General features: G+C 39.2%; 1 protein-coding gene across 1 annotated transcript in view; it reads left to right on the top strand.

Moving 5' to 3' along the window:
* LOC102176567 (cytochrome P450 20A1) overlaps positions 320-22156 on the top strand; it is a 43093-nt gene continuing 21256 nt past the window's right edge. Inside the window, exons 1-5 of the mRNA XM_005676390.3 lie at positions 320-684; positions 5608-5657; positions 6271-6437; positions 7719-7861; positions 20575-20742. Coding sequence (XP_005676447.2) covers positions 613-684; positions 5608-5657; positions 6271-6437; positions 7719-7861; positions 20575-20742 — 600 coding nt within the window. The 5' untranslated portion in view covers positions 320-612. The remainder of the gene's footprint in view (positions 685-5607; positions 5658-6270; positions 6438-7718; positions 7862-20574; positions 20743-22156) is intronic.

The following is a 22156-nucleotide window of genomic DNA, read 5'->3' as shown; positions in this document are numbered from 1 at the left end:
TTTTCAAGGACCACAATGACTGGGAACAGGATAATTTGGCATTTCTGGCAACAGAAGACAAATGATGTCAAAATCTTGATGATAAAAATATAGAGATCATGCTGAAATAAAGGGAAGACATATTTCATGAAGTAAATACATAATAATTGTGAATCATGTGTCCATTTATTTGATTCAAAAATCACTAGACTGTGGTAGAAAATCCAGACGTGCAACAACAAAGATTAACTTGAGCTGTTTTTATTTTGATATATGTATTTTAAACCCACTTGGAAAACACTTGGTTAGGACGATAACTCCTAACGTTTTCTAGAAGGCGGGGTCCCTCTTCCTTCAGCAACTGGGTCCGGGAGTCGTGGGCGTGTTCGGAGTCGAATCCGCCGGAACCGCGTCTCGGGTCTCCCTGTTTCTCGCCGCCCGACCGCAGGGCTGACCACGGCACACCCCCAGCGGCCCAGGCCACGCCCCCGGCGACCCAGGCCACGCCCGGGCGACCTATCCGCTCGCAAGTCCCGCGGGCGCCCCGGCCCACCCCTCTGTTCCTCTGGTGCGCCAGGCTGAGACGCCGCAGAGGAGCGCGGAACTGAGACGTGGTTCCCGGGCTGAGGCACCATGTTGGACTTCGCGATCTTCGCTGTTACCTTCCTGCTGGCGTTGGTGGGAGCGGTGCTCTACCTCTACCCGGTAACCGCCATCCCGGCCCTCACGGGCTCAGGCCGCCGCCCGCATCCACGTCGCGCAGCCCGCAGCGGGCCGCAGGGAACGGGCCCCGGGGGAGGGCTCCAGCTCCCGCCGCCACTCTGCCCCGCTCCCGGAGCACGTGACGCCTCGCAGGCGCGCGCGGCCGGCGCTGAAGACGGAGCAGGGCAGGAGGCTCGACCACCCGCGGACGCCGAGAGACGCACGGACGGAGGCTCGGCGGAGCGGGCGCGGCCGCAGGGGCCTGAGGGCTGGTTGGCGGGTCCGGCCTCCCTGTCCTCGCCGCGCCGCTGTGGAGGGCGGGGCCGAAGTGCTTCGGTGGCTTTCGAGCAGTGACTGTGCCCACCCCACTTCCATTTTCTAGTGTGTCTGAGAGCAAACTCCAGGCTGCTCGTCGCCTTTATCCATTCCCAAGGATTTTCCCCTAGTGTTTCTTTTGTCGCCTGCTTTTCCGTCTGCCTTTCGACTTTCATTCCTGAAATCTAAAGTCCTTAAGGTCCAGACCGGGTCTTGTTCCTCTTGGGCCTCACATGCTAAAGGGGTCGTGGAAGGAGCATACAGCCAAGTGCTGTATCTCTAAATCTCCTTCTGACCTTTCTCTGCTTACCTTCTTCAGCCTCAAAAGATGCTTCTGAAAACAAAGAAGCTAATGGATGAGGAATCATCTACAAAGCAAGGTGGTGGTTTTGTAGAAAAAGTTGTAAAGCAACAGAATACTGGCAAGCACATCCCTGATATTGACAGAACACCTTAAATATTCTTGCTGGTAAATGAATTTGATTGGAATGTTCGAACTACCCTATCTGGAACTTTCAGTGTTTTTTTATTTTATGAGAAATAGCCTTCTAGGTCAGAAGAGTGAGGGAGTAGGGAAACGAGATTTCCAGACAACTCATTTGAAATTCATGAAAGTAAAATAAGACTAGGCAGCAAGCTGTGTGTTCCCTCAGCTGTTTTCCTTCAATTATGTGGCATCAGGGCAGTTGACAGAATGTTGGATTTAATTAGGGTTTGTGTTTTGCTAGGTACTTTTGAGCAAAGGAAACAGGGCAAGAGAGTGATTAAAAGGCACAATGGAATCTGAGCTGGATGGCTGGAAAAGGAGTATAGGAGTAAGTGGGTTAACAGTCTGTTTGGGGTAAAAATAGTTTTTGGAGTCAAGATATTAAAAATAGAAGGAGAAATAGGAGGTGCTTGGAGATTTGGAAGCTTGATGTTAAAACTCCAGGAATGGTAAAGTTACTGGTAATGTCAAGGCCTAGTGCAACCATAGGAACGAACGGCTGAGATCAGGTGGGGTTTTGAGTTGGGGACAGATGGGTCAGGAAAGAAGACAAACTTCTGTAGGAATAAAAAGTCTAGGGGATGAAGAAAGACCTGGGGATGGTAGTCTTGGGCTTAGTGTGGTATCTAATATATGTAAGGGAAAATAACATTCTGGATGGTCTCAAGGAAGATGATAGTGGTGAGGCTGTGATTATCAGATTGAAGTTTTGTTGGGGTTTGCGAGGGGCGTGCCAGGTGTGGGGATTGATCTCATTATTTTAGCTATTTCAGAGTTGTGAATGTAGTGAAGCACAGGGGAGTGTTTTGCCTGGTATTTTGGGGCTCACTTCATTTCTCATGTTGAAACATGGAGTCCGGTGTGGGAGCCATTTATCCAGAGCACACAGAGTTCTGAGGCTCTCTGCACGCCTGCTGTTGGAGCTGTAGACCTGTGATTAGGGCGGAGGGGAGCGGTTGTACTTACTATTTGCATAGAGTTTCTTTACTTGTGCCTGTCAGTAGTTTGGTGCAAGTATCTCACCATTTCTGTCATAATGCTTTTCAGTGAGCTCGTTCAAATATTCAAAGACATCAGTTCAGGTCAGTCACTTGGTCATGTGCGACTCTTTGTGACCCTGTGGACTGCAGCACACTAGGCTTCCCTGTCCATCACTAACTCCCGGCGCTTACTCAAACCCATGTCCATCGCATCAGTGTTGCCATCCAACCATCTCGTCCTCTGTCATCCCCTTCTCTGCCTGCCTTCAATCTTTCCCAGCATCAGGGTCTTTTCCAATGAGTCACTTCTTTGCATCAGGTGGCCAAAGGATTGGAGTTTCAGCTTCAGCATCAGTCCTTCCAATGAATATTCAGGACTGATTTCCTTTAGATGGACTGGTTGGATCTCCTTGCAGTCCAAGGGACTCTCAAGAGTCTTTTCCAACACCACAGTTCAGAAGCATCAATTTTTAGATGCTCAGCTTTCTTTATAGTCCAACTCTCACATCCATACATGACTGCTGGAAAAATCATAGCTTTGATTAGATGGACCTTTGTTGGTAAAGTAATGTCTCTGTTTGTATTTATTTTTATGGGAAAAAATTCAGAATTGATATTCTCTTTGCTGTATACCCTGTTTCCTGGATGCCACGTGAGTCTCTGTCTTTGTCTCTTTCTGTTTAAATTCTTTTATTTGCTGCAGTGCATCATTTTCCATAATTTCTTGAGGGAGTGTGCATGAAAATTTTTTCAAAATCTTGCTTGTTTGAAAATCTATCTTTTCTAGCTTCACACTTTAATGATAGCTTGGCATGGTATAAAATTGTAGGTTGGAAACAGTTTTCGCTTAAGATTATTGGGGATGCCACCCACCAACCTGTTGTTCCTGAATCTAGAATCTTAAGGTCTCTTTCCAGAAGGATGGCTGTCACAAGAATGATGTCTAATGGATCTGTATACTGACTTTTTGCTTATTGTTAAAGTCCTGCATCTTACTCTGCCTTTGTGGTTACAAGTACAAATCTGATTGCTTCCTGTGGGAATCCTCCTTTGCAGACCCCAGAGGAGGCCTCTCAAGGTCAACTAATCACTGCTCCAACAACTAACACTTCTAAGAAAACTGGTCAGATTATTCATCCACTATTGCCTCCTCTCCCATTCTCTTTATCCTTATTTTGTCCTTTTTTATTTCTTCACTTTCATTTTGTGGGATTTCAGGAAGAGATCACTGATGAGTGTTGTCACTCTATCATATTTGAAGAGAAGTCAGGAAGCTTGCTTCAGTCATTAATAATTTCAACCTAGAAAATAAAAAGTAGGGTCTTTTTTTTTTTTTTTTTTTAGTATCACTGACTTTAATTATGGAGTTCCTTCCATTCTTTCCCCCACTTTTTATACATTGAAATTGACGAGTTTCCATTGTTGATGAGGCTGTAGGATAAAATCTTACATTGTAGGTTTCACTGTCATCAGTTAAATGCAAGTTGCACATACTATCATATAGATAGTATTCTTGTAAGTATGTAGTAGAAACTGTAAAACTCCTTCATTAGTACTGTTGAACTTAGTGTATCTCTTGGCATACATAATCCAAAGGAGGAAAAAAGTAAAATTGTACAGTGATTTTCATGGCACTACCTGTAACAATGAGAAAATGAAAGAAATAGCCTAGATGTTTTACAACCTATGGTAGGAACATGATTATGCAATTCTGAATATGTAATGGAAGACAGTTTAAACTTTAAATGTTCAAATAAATAACTATTTATTTATATAATGTTAAGTAATGGCACCCCACTCCAGTGTTCTTGCCTGGAGAATCCCAGGGATGGGGGAGCCTGATGGGCTGCAGTCTATGGGGTTGCACAGAGTCGGACACGACTGAAGCGACTTAGTAGCAGCAGCAGCAGCAGCAGGGGGAGAAAGGGGCAGAATGCCAAACTCTGGTTAATAACTAGTTAAAATCATAGACAAAATTCAGAGTTGATTCTAAAGTTGAATATTTTAGGTTATTTTTTCTATAGATATTTAGCTAATTTAAAAGTTAAAAGAAGTCTTATTTTAAAAGTGATATGCTTGTTTTAAAATAAAAATGCTAACCTCTAAATACAGTAACCATAAACCCAATAGAAAATTGTAAAAAATTAAAATTCGCCCCAACATTTTTATAGTTCATTCTTCAGAGGCTGTCACTTTAACAATTTGGTATAAATTATTTTGTTACTTATTTGTATACAAGGTGATCTCTCTGACTGTATTACTCTGATAATGATAACTACATTAAAGCAAAAGATAAATGTGTGTGCGCGCTCACTTGTGCAGTCATGGAGACCCGGACTCTTTGTGACCCCATGGAGTATAGCCTGCCAGTCCCCTCTGTCCATGGAATTTTCCAGGCAAGAATACTGGAGTGGTTTGCTATTCCCTATTCTAGGGGATCTTCCCAACCCAGGGATCAAACCTGAGTCTCCTGTGTCTCCTGCATTGGCAGGTGGATTCCTTGAAAGTGAAAGTTGCTCAGTTGTGTCCGACTCTTTGCGACCTCATGGACTATGCAGTCCATGGAATTCTCCAGGCCAAAATACTGGAGTTGGTAGTCTTTCCCTTCTCCAGGGGATCTTCCCAACCCAGAGACTGAACCCAGGTCTTTTGCATTGCAGGCGGATTCTTTACCAGCTGAGCCATAAGGGAAGCCCGGCGGATTCCTTACACTAACCTGGGAAGGCCTAAAATATGAATATCACTTTGTATTTTGACAAATTCTTTGACTTAAAAGAGAACTATTTTAGGAATGACACTATTATAATTATGACATTAAATTTTTTGAAAGCCAAGCCAGACGAGACCATTTATAGTCTTAGAACAAAGAAAAATGTGCTTGGTTTTATATATTAATTGATATATAATAGATGTTAAATTCTTCAGACACGTTAGTTTAATTGACAGAGAGGAGGAATATTAGGATAATTCTTTTCAGTACAAAGAATACAGTTTTTTTTATTTTAATAGATAAATAATCTCTGAGATTCAACCAAATTGAATAACCATCATTTAAGGTCCTGCACATGTCTTGGCAAAACACATCTGACTTATGGGATATATGATCATTCGTTATACTAAATTATTTAAATTTTTTTTCCTAAGGCTTCCAGACAAGCTGCAGGAATTCCAGGCATTACTCCAACAGAGGAAAAGTAAGTTGGCTTTTTGGCTTTTTTAAATCAGGTAAAGTCAGCTCTTAATTTTTGGATAGAAACTAAACCATATCTTTAGATTGCTCAGTTTATTTAGTCCCTTTGTTTTCTTTAAACTTGTGTTTGGGCATACCACCTAAACTTTGTTAATAAATGAAAGGAAGCCTGTATAAATCAAAACCTTTAATTTTTTTCACTTCCCTTAGCCAGAGAGTGTTGAAAATAGAAAGATAGAATTAAGATGGAATAAGAAAAAATTGCCATAGCTGATTTAAATTCACCTGTGATTTAATAGCCTAGGGTGGCATCCATTGCTGTCTCAGAATGAGGTTTTGCAAACTTGGATCGTTTTCCAGTGTCTAAGTCAGATGTTCTTGTGCAGCTTTGTTGATGTGAAGTGTTATGAATTCTCAAAATATCAGACAAATGCATATCTAAGTGTAGCTACCAAAAGTGAGAAGTCAAATATAATAGTTTTGGATTTTGCAGTAATTGGATTTTCGTTTATCTTTGTTTTCATCTGTTGACACAGTTAATTCAGAATCAACTAGTATTTTTGTTTTTCTGATTCTTCCATATTAAATTATTTTTTCAAATATTGCTCTTTTTTCAGAGATGGTAATCTTCCAGATATTGTGAACAGTGGAAGTCTGCACGAGTTCCTGGTTAATCTGCATGAGAGATACGGGCCTGTAGTCTCTTTCTGGTTTGGCAGGCGTCTTGTGGTTAGTTTGGGCACTGTTGATGTACTAAAGCAGCATATCAACCCCAACAAGACACGTAAGTCTGATTGTCTTTCTAATTAGCTGATCCTTATCTTTTAAGAATAGATGTCTATAGATGAAGGTCCATACACTGCTCTTAGGAATAGCTAGCATTTATTAAATACTTTATATGTCAGACATTGTGCTGAAGTCTTTATATTAATCACCTCACTTCACTTAAGACACAGTATTTTTAAATGATCATTTTCTTCCTTCAATTTATAGATATATATGAAAAATACCCCAGTGCAAATGCCAACAGGATTTTTTTTTGAACCTGAAAAAATAGTTCAAGGTTACATCTGAAAGAGTAAAGGTGTAAGAGCATTTGGACTTCCCAGGCGGCTCAGTGGTAAAGAATCCACCTGCTACTTCAGGAGATGTGGGTTTGATTCCTGGATGAGAAGATTCCCTGGAATAGGAAATGGCAACCCACTGTAGTATTCTTGCCTGGGACATGAAGCGAGGCTGTCTGGGTTGAGTCTGTGCTCTTAATCACTAATTTTCCACAACATGGAAGGCTGTCTCTGTTAGGAAATACAAAGATGAGTAAAACCAGACATGGCCTCTGCTCCTGTGGAATTTATAGTTCAGTGGTGACGAGTTGGGAGCTTGTAAATGGTATTTGAATGATTAGGAGAGTGAACTGAGAGATGTACTCTGAAAGAAGAGGCTGTAGTTCTTTGCAAAATCTGACAGATTTTTCTGTCTTGCTGGTAAAAAAAAATGTTAACAGCTATTAAAAAAAAAAACAAAAACCTCAGATATTTAACAGTGAGTATCTCTTGCGTGGTGAGATTTAGATGAATTTATTTTCTTAGTATCTTACTGTGTTTTAATTGTTTAAAGTGACAGTGTATTTGTGTATGTGTGAAAACAATATAGTCATTGAAGAAACACATAAAAGTGAGTGAAGGAGAAAAGAAAAGGTTTTGGACTCAGCTAAATAGTTTAAACTGTAATACTCGAGAGTTACACATACAACATCAATTTTGTCTTAAAATTGATGGAGTGAGTTCTTTTACAAAGATACATGCTGTCATGCAGTGGAAAATTTACTTGAGTATTAATGGTTTACAGTGGAATTCCCAATTTACTGGGTATTGTTTTGTTGGCAATTTTTATTGTCTCTTGAACTGTTCACATTTAGAAAAGACAAAGGAGTTAGGAAAAAAACAGTTCCTGGCCTCTCTGCTATAGTCCCATACCTTTCTGATCTCTGTTCTTTTGCGGGAGTTTTTTTTTTTTTTTTGAGTGATTACTTTGACTTAGAAATGTTTAATCATGTCTGTTTCAGTGGACCCTTTTGAAACCATGCTGAAGTCATTATTAAGGTATCAGTCTGATAGTGGGAACGTGAGTGAAAATCACATGAGGAAAAAATTGTACGAAAATGGTGTGACTAATTGTCTGCGGAGTAATTTTGCTCTCCTGCTCAAGGTAAACTAGTTTGATCTGGATTTCTGTTTTACAGATAATAATATATGGATCTTCCTTGATTTACAATCAGGTTAGGTCCTGATAAACCCATCGTGAACTAAAAAAATATCATAAGTTGAAAATGCATTTAAATACACTTAACCTGCTGGACATCATAACTTAGTAGCCTAGCCCGCTTTGTATGCACTCAGAACACTTATGCTAGCCAGCAGTTGGGCAGAATCATCTAAAACTAAGCCTTGTTTTATAATCGAGTGTTGAATAGCTCATGTAGTTTATTGAATACTGTACAGAAAGTGAAAACCAGATGGTTGTCTGGGGACAGAATGTTTGTATACTTAAGGGCTGTTTGCTCTCATGATCACGAACGTGGCTGACTAAACTGTGGCTGCTGTTGCACCCAGCGTTATGAGAATATCGCACCTCCTATCACTCACCCAGGGTAGGATCAAAATAAAAAAAATTCAGAGTATAGTTTCTTTTGAATGCCTATTGCTTTTCTGCCTTGTTGAAAGTTGAAAAATTGTAGGTTGGAGACCATCTGTATATTTTGGCTATTAGTGTGTCTTTGTCTTTGGTATTCTTGCCTTCTTTCTCAGCTGATTTTTATTCTCCTGAAATTCTGAAACAGAAACAAAAGCAAAACAATTTTAACACCTAGACTTCCTGTGTAAGTTGGAATGATGGGAGTGGAGAAAAACTGAAGAAAGTTTTTTAAAATAAAACCTTATGTTTCTTTACTTTTTTAATAATTTATTTTTTAATTGAAGGATAATTGCTTTACAGAATTTTGTTGTTTTCTGTCAAACTTCAACATGAATCAGCCATCAGTTCAGTTCAGTTCAGTTACTCAGTTGTGTCTGACTCTTTGCGACCCCATGAATCGCAGCACACCAGGCCTCCCTGTCCATCACCATCTCCCGGAGTTCACTCAGACTCACATCCATCGAGTCCGTGATGCCATCCAGCCGTCTCATCCTGGGTCGTCCCCTTCTCCTCCTGCCCCTAATTCCTCCCAGCATCAGAGTCTTTTCCAGTGAGTCAACTCTTTGCATGAGATGTCCAAAGTACTGGAGTTTCAGCTTTAGCATCATTCCTTCCAAAGAAATCCCAGGGTTGATCTCCTTCAGAATGGACTGGTTGGATCTCCTTGCAGTCCAAGGGACCCTCAAGAGTCTTCTCCAACACCATAGTTCAAAAGCACCAATTCTTCGGTGCTCAGCCTTCTTCACAGTCCAACTCTCACATCCATACATGACCACTGGAAAAATCATAGCCTTGACTAGACGGACCTTAGTCAGCAAAGTAATGTCTCTGCTTTTGAATATACTATCTAGGTTGGTCATAACTTTCCGTCCAAGGAGTAAGCATCTTTTAATTTCATGGCTGCAATCACCATCTGCAGTGATTTTGGAGCCCCCAGAAATAAAGTCTGACATTGATTCCACTGTTTCCCCATCTATTTCTCATGAAGTGATGGGACCAGATGCCATGATCTTCATTTTCTGAATGTTGAGCTTTAAGCCAACTTTTTCACTCTCCTCTTTCACTTTCATCAAGAGGCTTTTTAGCTCCTCTTCACTTTCTGCCATAAGGGTGGTGTCATCTGCATATCTGAGGTTATTGATATTTCTCCCGGCAATCTTGATTCCAGCTTGTGTTTCTTCCAGTCCAGCGTTTCTCATGATGTACTCTGCATAGAAGTTAAATAAGCAGGGTGACAATATACAGTCTTGACGTACTCCTTTTCCTATTTGGAACCAATCTGTTGTTCCATGTCCAGTTCTCTTCCAACAACGCAAGAGAAGACTCTACACATGGACATCACCAGATGGTCAACACCAAAATCAGACTGATTATATTCTTTGCAGCCAAAGATGGAGAAGCTCGATACAGTCACCACAAACAAGACCGGGAGCTGACTGTGGCTCGGATCATGAACTCCTTATTGCCAAATTCAGACTTAAGTTGAAGAAAGTAGGGAAAACTGCTAGACCATTCAGGTATGACCTAAGTTAAATCCCTTATGATTATACAGTGGAAGTGAGTAATAGATTTAAGGGTCTAGATCTGATAGATTGAGTGCCTGATGAACTATGGAATGAGGTTCGTGACATTGTACAGGAGACAGGGATCAAGACCATCCCCATGGAAGAGAAATGCAAAAAAGCAAAATGGCTGTCTGAGGAGGCCTTACAAATAGCTGTGAAAAGAAGAGAGGCAAAAAGCAAAGGAGAAAAGGAAAGATATAAGCATCTGAATGCAGAGTTCCAAAGAATAGCAAGAAGAGATAAGAAAGCCTTCTTCAGTGATCAATGCAAAGAAATAGAGGAAAACAACAGAATGGGAAAGACCAGAGATCTCTTCAAGAAAATTAGAGATACCAAGGGAACATTTCATGCAAAGGTGGGCTCAATAAAGGACAGAAATGGTATGGACCTAACAGAAGCAGAAGATATTAAGAAGAGGTGGCAAGAATACACGGAAGAACTGTACAATAAAGATTTTCACGACCCAGATAATCATGATGTGATCACTAATCTAGAGCCAGACATCTTGGAATTTAAAGTCAAGTGGGCCTTAGAAAGCATCAGTACGAACAAAGCTAGTGGAGGTGATAGAATTCCAGTTGAGCTGTTTTAAATCCTGAAAGGTGATGCTGTGAAAGTGCTGCACTCAATATGCCAGCAAATTTGGAAAACTCAGCAGTGGCCACAGGACGGGAAAAGTCAGTTTTCATTCCAATTCCAAAGAAAGGCAATGCCAAAGAATGCTCAAACTACCGCACAATTGCACTCATCTCACATGCTAGTAAAGTAATGCTCAAAATTCTCCAAGCCAGACTTCAGCAATACGTGAACCGTGAACTCCCTGATGTTCAAGCTGGTCTTAGAAAAGGCAGAGGAACCAGAGATCAAATTGCCAACATCTGCTGGATCATGGAAAAAGCAAGAGAGTTCCAGAAAAACATCTATTTCTGCTTTATTGACTATGCCAAAGCCTTTGACTGTGTGGATCACAATAAACTGTGGAATCAGCCATAGGTATACATATATCCCCTCCCGTTTGAAACTCTCTCCCATCTCCCTCCCCATCCCACCCCTCTAGGTTGATACAGAGCCCCTGTTTGAGTTTCCTGAGCCATACAGCAAATTCCCGTTGGCTATCTATTTTATATATGGTAATGTAAGTTTTCATGTTACTCTTGCCATACATCTCACCCTCTCCTCCCCTCTCCCCATGTCCATAAGTCTGTTCTCTATATCTGTTTCTCCACTGCTGCCCTGTAAATAAGTTCTTCAGTACCATTTTTCTAGATTCTGTACATATGTGTTAGAATACGATATCTATCTCTCTCTTTCTGACTTACTTCATTCTGTATAATAGGAGAACCTGAAGAAATTTTTAGAGCAGTGTTGTATCAATAGACCTGTTCTTTGTTTTCAGACCCAACTCAAAACCAGCAGCACGTAGAATCTTTAGTTGTGGCATGCAGACTCAATGCATCTCAAAGTTATTTATTTTGTTGTATGTTTTATGCAGCTTCTTGGTAAATAGCAATATGGTATAGAGCAGAGACACCCTAAGTTTGGAGAAAAGGCTTTCAGTTTTATTTCTGTCATTTCGTATCTGCATGGTTGACCTTTGTGAGTTTTTATTGCCTATGCTGTGCAGTATATGGGATCTTAATTCCTTGACCAGGGATTGAACCCATGTCCCCTGCATTAGAAGTGCAGAGTCTTAACCACTGGACCACCAAGAAAGTCCTATTGCCTTATCTTAAATTGAGGATAATATTAATAGCATCCACATTACAGATTGGCTGTGAGGATTATATGAGGTCATGATGTAAAATTCCTAACATCAAGTCTTACAACACAGTCATACTCAAAAAAATACCTTTCCTTCCTCTGCTTGAGGTTTTCCTGCCATTTGTTTCCTGCTCCCCTGACTCCTTGTATTTTTCCTGCTCCTCTGAAACTGTATCTCCTTGTTAATGTTTCCAGTTCATCTAATGTGTTACTTCTTTCATGCAGGGTTTTAATAGTTGATGGACCTAAATCTGTCCCATTTGGAAGGTTACATGGGAGTCCTTTCTGTTCTATATAGAGTAAACCCACATACACTCACAAGTACACAAATACATCTCACTGTCTCTCACATTGCATAGAGTAAATAATTGTAAAAATCATGGAAAATTTAAATAAAAATAGAATACTATAACACACATCCATATGCTCATCACTAAACTTTTTAACAGTTATCAAATTCAATGCAGTCCTATTTTATCTTTCCCTTACTTAACTCCCCTCTTTTCTTTCTGGGTTGTATTTAAGCAGATTCCAGACATCATATAATGAGGTCATGCTTTTTCAAGGACTTAACAGGATTTAGTATGTAGTAGCTACTTGGTCCGTTTTCTTTGACCTTAAATATGTTCATTCCTTCTAAAATTGTTCAGACTGCACATTCTAAGCACTTTTGTGACTTTTTTGAGTTGTAGAATAGTTGATAATTCTTAAGAGGATACCATTTTGATTCATCCTACAGTATCTACTTTTTAAAAATTATATTTGATAAATGCTTAATACCATTTTTTCCCCTTATTCTCCAATTCTGTTTGGAACTCACACTTTACATTCAAGATTTGAGGCTGGCTTGGGTCTGGCTTAAATCTCAAACTCACTGGATTCCAAGTGAGTTTACTGTAAGCATTAATTAACATGTTGGCTCCTCTCTGCACAGTTTTGCTTCCAAAGAGAAACTGATCAAGGCTTTTACTCATAGCTGATTAGTCTTTCTCCTTTCCAATTCCCTTTTCTCACTGATAGCCACTATTCACAGGGCCGTCAGGAGATTTGTATATCTAATGTCTACCTTCTCATCGTTGTCAGTACTATTCAGTATTATTATGTTCTCTGGACCTCTCAGGCTGCCTGCTTGGGTTGTCATAGCTGGTCCTGTCACACCCGATTGTCCTCCTGAAAGCAAGTTATGTTACCTTTGTCTAAGCATTCGTGAATCAGAATCTTTCTATCTGTTTAAATACCTTACATTTGTCCATAAGAATCTTGGTATATAATTGTATATCTCCAGGGAATTTTACCCATTTCTCTTTGCTTTGCTTCCAGTGATTATGCTTTTCAGTACTTTTTATTGTTAAAAGCTTTAATTAGTCTTTCTTCTCTGATTTAAGTAATTCAAACTTCATTAATCTTTTATCATAGGCTCTATTTCCCAAATGTTCAGTCTTTTTTATTGTTTATCTGTATTGTGTTTTTTTTCCTTTTCCAGTCTGATCAAAGGCAAATCAAAGTGGAAATTATTTCCCAATTTAGACGTTTCTTACCATCATATTTTCAAGCTTTGGCGCATAGACTGGGTCCATACATGAGAAATGTGTTTCAGGTTTATATTGTCAACCCCTTAGCACAAGCCAGTTACTTAGCTTATTCATTAGTCAGAAATACCAATTAATATTTAATCAGCAAGAACATGATTGAAGAGGATGTGGTCTGAGCCTCCTCCTCCTCCCTACTAATGGTTTTCTGTAGAACAGGGGTGTTTACCAGTTATCACTCCAAAGTAAGTTAATTTCATACTGACACAACAAACCTTTTCCTTGTTTTTTTTTTTTTTTTTTTTTTTTTTTAATCCAGATCTGAGTTCTGTGTTCTGACTCTTCTCTAACCCTCTCAAACCTCATCCTGTAAGTTCTGGCTCCTTCCTGCCCTGACTGTCTCTGCTCCAAGGCTGTGTGTGAACCTGCACTCTAATTCTGTGAGTGTAATTTCTGTCTTCAGTGCTTCAACCCCATATGCTCCTATGTCTTTTGAGTTAAACTATGATTTAACAAATATTTCTGGATCTTAGAATTTATGACAGTTTTACAGAATCCTCTCCGTTGACAGTTCAGTAGTCATATGTTAATAGCCGAAATTATTGAACTTATTGATTTAACACTGTCAGATGAAGCTCAACAGATTGTTAGCATTTCCATCTAATGTACATAACCAAGATTGATAAACCAAAATTCATGAACAGATTCAAGATTCGTAAACTAAATGAGATGCACATAAGCTTCTAGCAGATGCATTAGCTTTGTGTCCAGAATAAAAAACTGTATGAATCATATCTAATATTTGCATTGTATTGTAAAATACTGTGCAAAATAAATGGATGAGCAGATCATAATACAGTTCTATGATACAAATGATAGTATTGATAATAAAATTTTTATGGCCAAAGCTTAAAAGAGGGTAAAAAAAAGACTTTCCCAGCATAGATTGAAAGCATTTAATCTGTTCGTTACACAGTCAGCAATGATCTGGTACTGGGGGGAGGTATTCACAATTAAATTCTCTGATAAGCCGCATGTTGTCCGAATAGGTTTTTAGGATACCAATTGGAGCCCAGGTTTGGTGTTTGGGAGTACCATTTTCAGGTTTTTTCTTTTTTTAGTGTGTAATAGTTCACGGAAGAAAGGTCACCAGAAAACTGTTGAGTACTCATCACTTAGAACTGGAGAAAGATACATCCTGGACTTCATTTAAAAACCAGCTAGGCACAAAGTTCTTTATTAAAAAAAAAAAAAAAAGATATAAGCCCCAATAGAAACATGGCTAAAAAAGTGAACATGCAGTACTTTATGGAAAACATGTAGAGGGCCATTAAATTTGAAACTTATCTGGAGCCTGTCAATAATTAGCATGAAATAAACCAAGTAAAGCAGTGTTGGGGTTTTTTTACCTGTTAGACCGACAGAGATTTTATAAAATGACAACACTTAGTACTATCCAAGGTATGGGAAATGGGCATTTTGGTGGTAAGAGTATAAGTTGATATATGCTTTCCCCAGTGCAGTGTGGTAAAAGCTTAAAAAATGACTTCTTAACTCAGAAATTTCATGTCAAAAGAAGCCAAATGGTAAAGATGATTACCGAAGCATTGTTTATTGAGGCAGAAATTAGAAAATACTTAAATTTCCAGTAGTAGAGGATTATTTGAATCATAAATCCTTGCAGTGGATGAGAATGAAAATGTTAAGGAAGATGGCAAAGACATTTATTTATTGACATGGGGAGATGGCTTTAAGGTGATATATTAGTTTGCTAGGGCTAGCGTAACAAAGTACCACAGACTTGGTGGCTTAAAGGACAGAAATGTATTGTCTCGCAGTTCTGGAGGCTATTGGTCCAGGATCCCGGTGTGAGCAGAGTTGGTTCCTTCTGAGAGCCTTGAGGAAAAGTCTGTTTCATGCCTCGTTCCTAGTTGCTGGTAGTTTGCTGACCATTTTGTACATTTATCACCTCAGTCTCTGCCTTCTTGTTTATAATGAGGTCTCCCTGTGTGTGTGTGTGTGTGTGTGTGTGTGTGTGTGTGTGTATGTTTCAGTGTCCAAATTTCCCCTTTTTATAAGGACATAGTCATATTGTGTTAAGGCCTTAATGTGCACATCTTAAATTATCTGCAGAGAACCTATTCCCAGATCAGGTAACATTCACAGGCACTGCGGGGGTTAGAACTTCAGGATCTTTTTTTGAGGGGGGCACAGTCAACCCATAACAGATGATAAGTGAAAAAACCAATATATAGAACAGTTTGTAGAGAATTATTACATTGTTCAAAGTATACCTCTACACACACACATATGTACACATATACATAGATACACTATAGAAAAACATGAAAAGCTATATAGAAAAATGTTATCTGTAATTATCACTGCTGGATTGTAGGGTGATTTAAATTTCTGTATTTTCATTTATGTTATTTTTTATTAGTTATTATTTTCTACATATTAATTTTCTTTTACACTAACCTGTGTTACTATCCAAAAAAAAAAACAGTGAACCTCTTGACTATCAGTGATAGTCTTAACATTCATTAAATTTTCATTAGAAACAGAGCTTAATAATGTTGTTTTTGTTGTTCAGTCTCTAAGTCATGTCTGACTCCTTGCGACCCTATGGACTACAGCACTCCAGACTTCCCTGTCCTTCATATCTCCTGGAGTTTGCTCAGATTCATGTCCATTGAGTCCATGATGCCATCTAACCTTCTCATCCTCTGCCTCCCTCTTTTCCTCATGCCCTCAGTCTTTCCCAGCCCCAGGGTCTTTTCCAGTGAGTCGGCTCTTCGCATCAGGTGGCCAAAGTGTGGGAACTTCAGCTTCAGCATCAGTCCTTACAGTGAATATTCAGGGTTGATTTCCTTTAGGATTGGCTGGTTTGATCTCCTTGCTGTCTAAGGGACTCTCAAATGTCTTCTTCAGCACCACATTTCTAAAGCATCAATTCTTCATGGTGAATAGAAAGGGAAAAAGTGGCAGAAGTAGTGACAGATTTTCTTTTCTTGTGCTCCAAAATCACTACAGTGATTGTAGCCATGAAATTAAAAGATACCTTGGAAGGAAAGTTATGATAAACCTAGAGAGCATATTTAAAAGCAGAGACATTACTTTGCCAACAAAGGTCCATATAGTCAAAGCTATGGTTTTTCCAATGGTTATGTATGGATGTGAGAGGTGGACTGTAAAAGAAGGTTGAGTACCAAAGAATTGATGCTTTCAGACTGTGGTGCTGGAGAAGACTCTTGAGAGTCCCTTGGACTGCAAGGAGATCCAAATAGTCAATTCTAAAGGAAATCAACCATGAATATTCATTAGAAGGACTGATGCTGAAGTTGAAGCTCCAATACTTTGGCCACCTGATGCGAAGAGCTGACTGATTGGAAAAGACCCTGATGCTGGAAAAGATTGAGGGCATGAGGAGAAGAGGGCAACAGAGGATGAGATGGTAGGGTGGCTTCACCAACTCAATGGACATGAGTTTGAGCAAACTCAGGGAGATGGTAAAGGACAGGGAAGGCTGGTGTGCTTCAGTCCATGAGGTTGCAAGGAGTTGAATGTGACTTAGCAACTGAACAAGTTCAACAAGCTTGTTTTGATGAACAGATACTAATTTTAGTGTAGTCTGACTTTTTTCTTTTCTTTTTTGCTTTTATGTTTACTGCATTTTAAATCTTATATAAAATGTCTTTAACCTGTTGTCATGAATATATTCATTTAATGTTTGTTCTCAGAGTTGTCATATTTATCTTTCAAACTTTGATCTATAATCTGTTTAGTGTTTATTACTGTGCGAAGAATGAGGAAGGGATTAACATTTTTTTTCCTACATGATTATCCGGTTGATCCAGCGTAACTTATTGAAAAGATCATCCTTTTTCCATTGTACTGTAATATTCCCTTTATCGTAAACCAGGTAACTGTATAGGTCACTTGATGTATGTACAGTTTTGTTGGCTGGAGAAAAGTCTGCAACGTACAAATTGTGAGTTATGTTTTATTTGGGGACCTTAGTGGGAACAGTAGCATGGGGAACAGCCTCTCAGATGGCTCTGAGGAACTGTTGTTTAAAAATTTTATTAATTTTATTTATTTCTCATTGTGCTGGGTCTTCATTGCTGCACTGTCCTTTCCTTAGTTGTGGAGAACTGGGGCTACTCTCAAGTTGCAGCGTGCAGGCTTCTCACTGTGGTGGCTTCTCTTGTGAAGCATGGGCTCTAGGGAATGTGGGCTCAGTAGTTGCAGCTCCCAGGCTCTAGAGCACAGGCTCAATAGTTGTGTATGGGCTTAGCTACTTCACAGCCCATAGAATCTTCCTAGATCAGGGTTTGAACCCCTATCTCCTTCTTTGCCAGACAGAATTGTCTGTAGAGGTAAAGGAGAAGCCAGCATATACTCCTGTGTATCCTGAGAAAACTGTGTAGTCAAACATCAAAAGACTACTGCTGATCACAAAAACAGGACTTCACAAATTAGTGACTTTAGTGCTTTTCTTCATATGAGAAATTTATTTAAGAGTCTGGGCGCATTAAAATTATTCCTCAGATACACATCTACTTACCTGGGACCATCTAGTCAAGGCTATGGTTTTTCCAGTGGTCATGTATAAATGTGAGAGTTGGACTATAAAGAAAGCTGAGCACCAAAGAATTGATGCTTTTGAACTGTGGTGTTGGAGAAGACTCTTGAAAGTCCCTTGGACTGCAAGGAGATCCAACCAGTCCATCCTGAAGGAAATTAGTCCTGAATATTCATTGGAAGGACTGATGCTGAAGCTGAAACTCCAATCCTTTGGCCACCTGATGCGAAGAGGTGACTCATTTTAAAGACCTTGATGCTGGGAAAGATTGAAGGCGAGAGGAGAAAGGGACGACAGAGGATGAGATGGTTGGATGGCATGAGTTTGGATAAACTCGGGGGGTTGGTGATGGACAGGGAGGCCTGGCATACTGTAGTCCATGGGGTCGCAAAGAGTCAGACATGATTGAGCAACTGAACTGAACCTAGGACCAGTATCCTGTTTTTCTTCATTCTGAATCCTCTCAGGGTACGCTGTCTTGGGAAGAGGGGCTGCGGTGACTGATGGCTTGATGGCAACATGCCTTGTTTATTGGAATGGTAGGCAACATTCCTTGTCCACAATGTTATGGAATTTTCCAATCCATGAATATGGAAGAATTCCCTCCCACTTTTTGGTTTTTAGTTTTGGTCGTTAGTTTTTCTCAATAATTTTTTCACTTTTAAGAGATCTTATATATCTTTTATTAAATCTACTCTTAGATAATTAGTAGTTTTTTAAATGGTACAGTTTTTAAATTTCATTTTTGTTATATATATGGTTGATTTCTGCATATTGATCCTGTTTATAGTCATTAACCTTGCCAAATTCTCTTATTAACTCTAACTTTATCATGCTATCTGAGCTCTCATTCCCATAGATGTCTCTTCTCCCAATCTCTTCCTTCCGTGTCTTCTTGGTGTTTATTGCTTGTCCCAATTGTTGTTTCATTCACCAGCTGTTGTAGCCAATACCTGCATCTTTAAATGTTTTCAGCAGAAGTCACCTAGGAACCTGTCATAGCTGTAGGAATGCTCAGAGTTGGGCAAGTCAGGGACTGTCCTTAATGAGAGTTTTCAGGTTAAGACTCACGGCCACAATATTTTTTTACCAAAATGACTGTATTGCTTTCTAGCAATTTGCATTAGGAGTGTGTGCTGCTGTTCTCTTAGCTGCTGCTTCTCTGGGATATGGGAATCAGACCAGGTTGTTTAAAATGCCACAGTACTTCCTTACCTCGGAGCGGCTGCTTCTTTCTTCATCAAGCCTTCCCCTAATTGTTTTTTTTACTGTATTCCAGAGTTCTTCAGAAGTTGATTCTGACAGGTTAGCTAGCTCATTACTTAATTTTGGGGAGGGATAAAGCCTTGGGGTTCCCTAGTTGTCCATTTTCAGTGACCATTTTGGTCAGCAATGGTGATGATGCTTTTACTAGAGCTGTTTTCTGCAATGCTACCATTGAGATGGGGAGAGAAATGAAATCAAATAATGTTAGGTTAAAAACATCAGAGACCTCACTATCTTACCAAGGTCCAGTTGTTCCTGTTGAATAGACACTTCACATTGGGTATTGAGTTTTGGTTAATTGCCAAAGTGCTAAAATGGTTAATGTTAGTTGTTTAGTGGTTTTGCACGTATTTTCATTGTTTTAAAGGCAGAGTGAGATCACCAAAGTCTTACTCCACCATTCTGGAAGTCAGTCCCTCTTCTGGAACTTTTTGAAACAGAATTGTAATGGGAAATATAAAGATACAATAAATTTTCAAAATTTATGATAGCAGCATATGTGTGGACCCTTTACACTATGACAAAACTTTCATAGAGTTGATACGGCAAAGTAACTTAAATTTGAGTTCCTAACATGAAAGGGTCTACATATATTTTACTTTACAAACCTAGTTACGGTGTTTTGTGATGTAAGTACGATTATCCCTATCACAGCAACCATAAAAAGTGGGAAATGTCATCCCTGTTTAACTTTTGAGACACCTACACCTTGGAAAAGTCAAGCAAGTTGCTCAGTTACATTGCTTCTAAGAGCCAGAAGTAAACCCAGGATTTTTTGACTCCAAAGCTTTTGATCTTTTTATTACACATTGTTGGGCTTCCCTGGTGGCTCAGAGGTTAAAGCGTCTGCCTGCAATTCGGGAGACCTGGGTTCAATCCCTGGGTTGGGAAGATCCCCTGGAGAAGGAAATGGCAACCCACTCCAGTGTTCTTCCCTGGAGAATCCCATGGACAGAGGAGCCTGGTGGGCTACAGTCCATGGGGTCCCAAAGAGTTGGACACGACTGAGCGACTTCACTTTCACTTTTTTTACACATTGTGTTTTGTTCCACAAGGGATTTGATAAATATTCAGTGGATGAAGGAATGACAAAGAGACCCTGAGAGATTTCTGTCACTGTAGCTTATCTAAGACTTTCACACATTTGTATACTTATTGTTTACTAGATCACAGCTACTCTGTGGTGAATCTTTACTATTTTTAATTTGATACTAAGACTCTAATATTAAAAGTTCCTTTAGGTTCAAGGTTTTCCCAGCCTTTAAATGACTTGTATTTTCCGTTCTTATTGTTGTGGTTGTTTTGTTTTACATATCAGCCCTTTGACAGAATCTGAACCTAAACTGCTAGGGATGTAATTATTGGTAGAGCCAGTGTTAGTCTGACAGATGAAGTAAACACCTGATTGCTTGCCTTGGTTACAGAATTGAACTCTGTGAAATGAATCTATTTGATGGAGTTCTCTAAGATTTAGTAGGAGGGAATAGAAAATCATTGTGGTTTTCTGTTCTGTTTCAGCTTTCGGAAGAATTATTGGATAAATGGCTATCGTACCCAGAGTCCCAGCATGTCCCCCTCTGCCAGCATATGCTTGGCTTTGCTATGAAGTCTGTTACACAGATGGTAATGGGCAGTACATTTGAAGATGAACAGGAAGTCATTCGCTTCCAGAAGAATCATGGCACAGTAAGTCTAAGGCCAAATTTAAGTTTACTCTTTCATCAAATTGGATACTTGAGGAATGTAGACCTCGCCTCTTAAGAAGTTTTAAGATTCTGTAGAACAGAGTGTCCTTGTTTGTGGCTAAAAACAATGTAAGAAAGATAATTGTTGCCTTTTTAAAAAATTTAAGAATTACCTTTTTAAGCAGTTACCTTTTGAAACTTAAAAAATGACTAAAACAATTGTCTTGAATACTTAGCAAGTATGTCAGGAGTTCCCTGGTGGCCCAGTGGGTAGGATTCTGGGCTTCCACTACTGTGGCCTGGATTCAGTCCCCGATTGAGGAACTGAGATCCTGCAGGTTGTGCTGCATGGTAGAAACGAAAACAAAAACCAAGTATGTTATAATGATAATTTCTAGGATAAAGAGAAAAACCACTTAGTAGCACTAGACTGTATCCTCTACTGAAAGAAATTAAACTTGATGGAGCATTAAAGTACTAATGAAATGAATATGATTTGAAAAAAGGAGAATTCAATTGAAGATTGAGTTACTATTTGCTTTTTTCTGGACTCTCATATGGACTTTATTATTCTCTATTTTTACCAGTCTCAACATTATATTAATTTGTTTTGAATTGTACTTAAGTTATTTATTTCACTGAAGTTTTAGATCTCTGATCAGTTATTCCTTATTTTCTTCAAATCTATAAAAACAGGTTAAATAATCAATGCAATGCATGTAAAACAAAATCACTAGGAACTGTGGCTTAGTACTCTGTCACTGTTTAATATTATCCGTTTTCCCATTAAGATGGTTTTATTACTTGTGTTTGATGATTGAAAAATGTCCATTTCTTAGAAAATGTTCACATGTTCAGGAGTATAAAAATAAAACTGGAAAAAATCATCCTAAATTCCACTTCCTTTAATAAACTGCTCAGGGTATCCAGGTAAAATAAATTGGCTAAAGGATTCCTAAAATGTTTTCCTATTTTAATGAAGAATCAATTTTTGACTCAGTTGTTGATGTCTGATTTTTTTTCACGTTGATGAGAGAGCATTTTTAAAAAAGTAACTCCACTGTTATTTCTAGGATTTTATTCCAAGCTGCTGATACCTGTTCCTATTCTGGGTATTTTTTTTAATGTTTTATATATTTATTACACATACAGCATGTGGAATCTTAGTTCCCCAACCAGGGATTGAACTCATGCCCTCCATTGGGAGCTCAGAGTCTTAGCCACTGGACCACCAGGGAAGTCTCTATTCTCGGTACTTTTAAGCTGACATTTTTCTTTACTTTTCTTTCCTTAGAATTTCAAAGTAGAAGTCATAATTTCAAATATACAGAAATGTGGCAACTAGTACTAGGAACTCTCATGATATCCTTCAGCTGTTGTTTACATTTTGCCCCATTTACTTTTTCCATTCAGTA

The sequence above is a fragment of the Capra hircus genome, chromosome 2 (genome assembly GCF_001704415.2).
Source record: "Capra hircus breed San Clemente chromosome 2, ASM170441v1, whole genome shotgun sequence".
Taxonomy (NCBI): domain Eukaryota; kingdom Metazoa; phylum Chordata; class Mammalia; order Artiodactyla; family Bovidae; genus Capra; species Capra hircus.
This window is presented reverse-complemented; position numbering and strand designations above follow the sequence as displayed.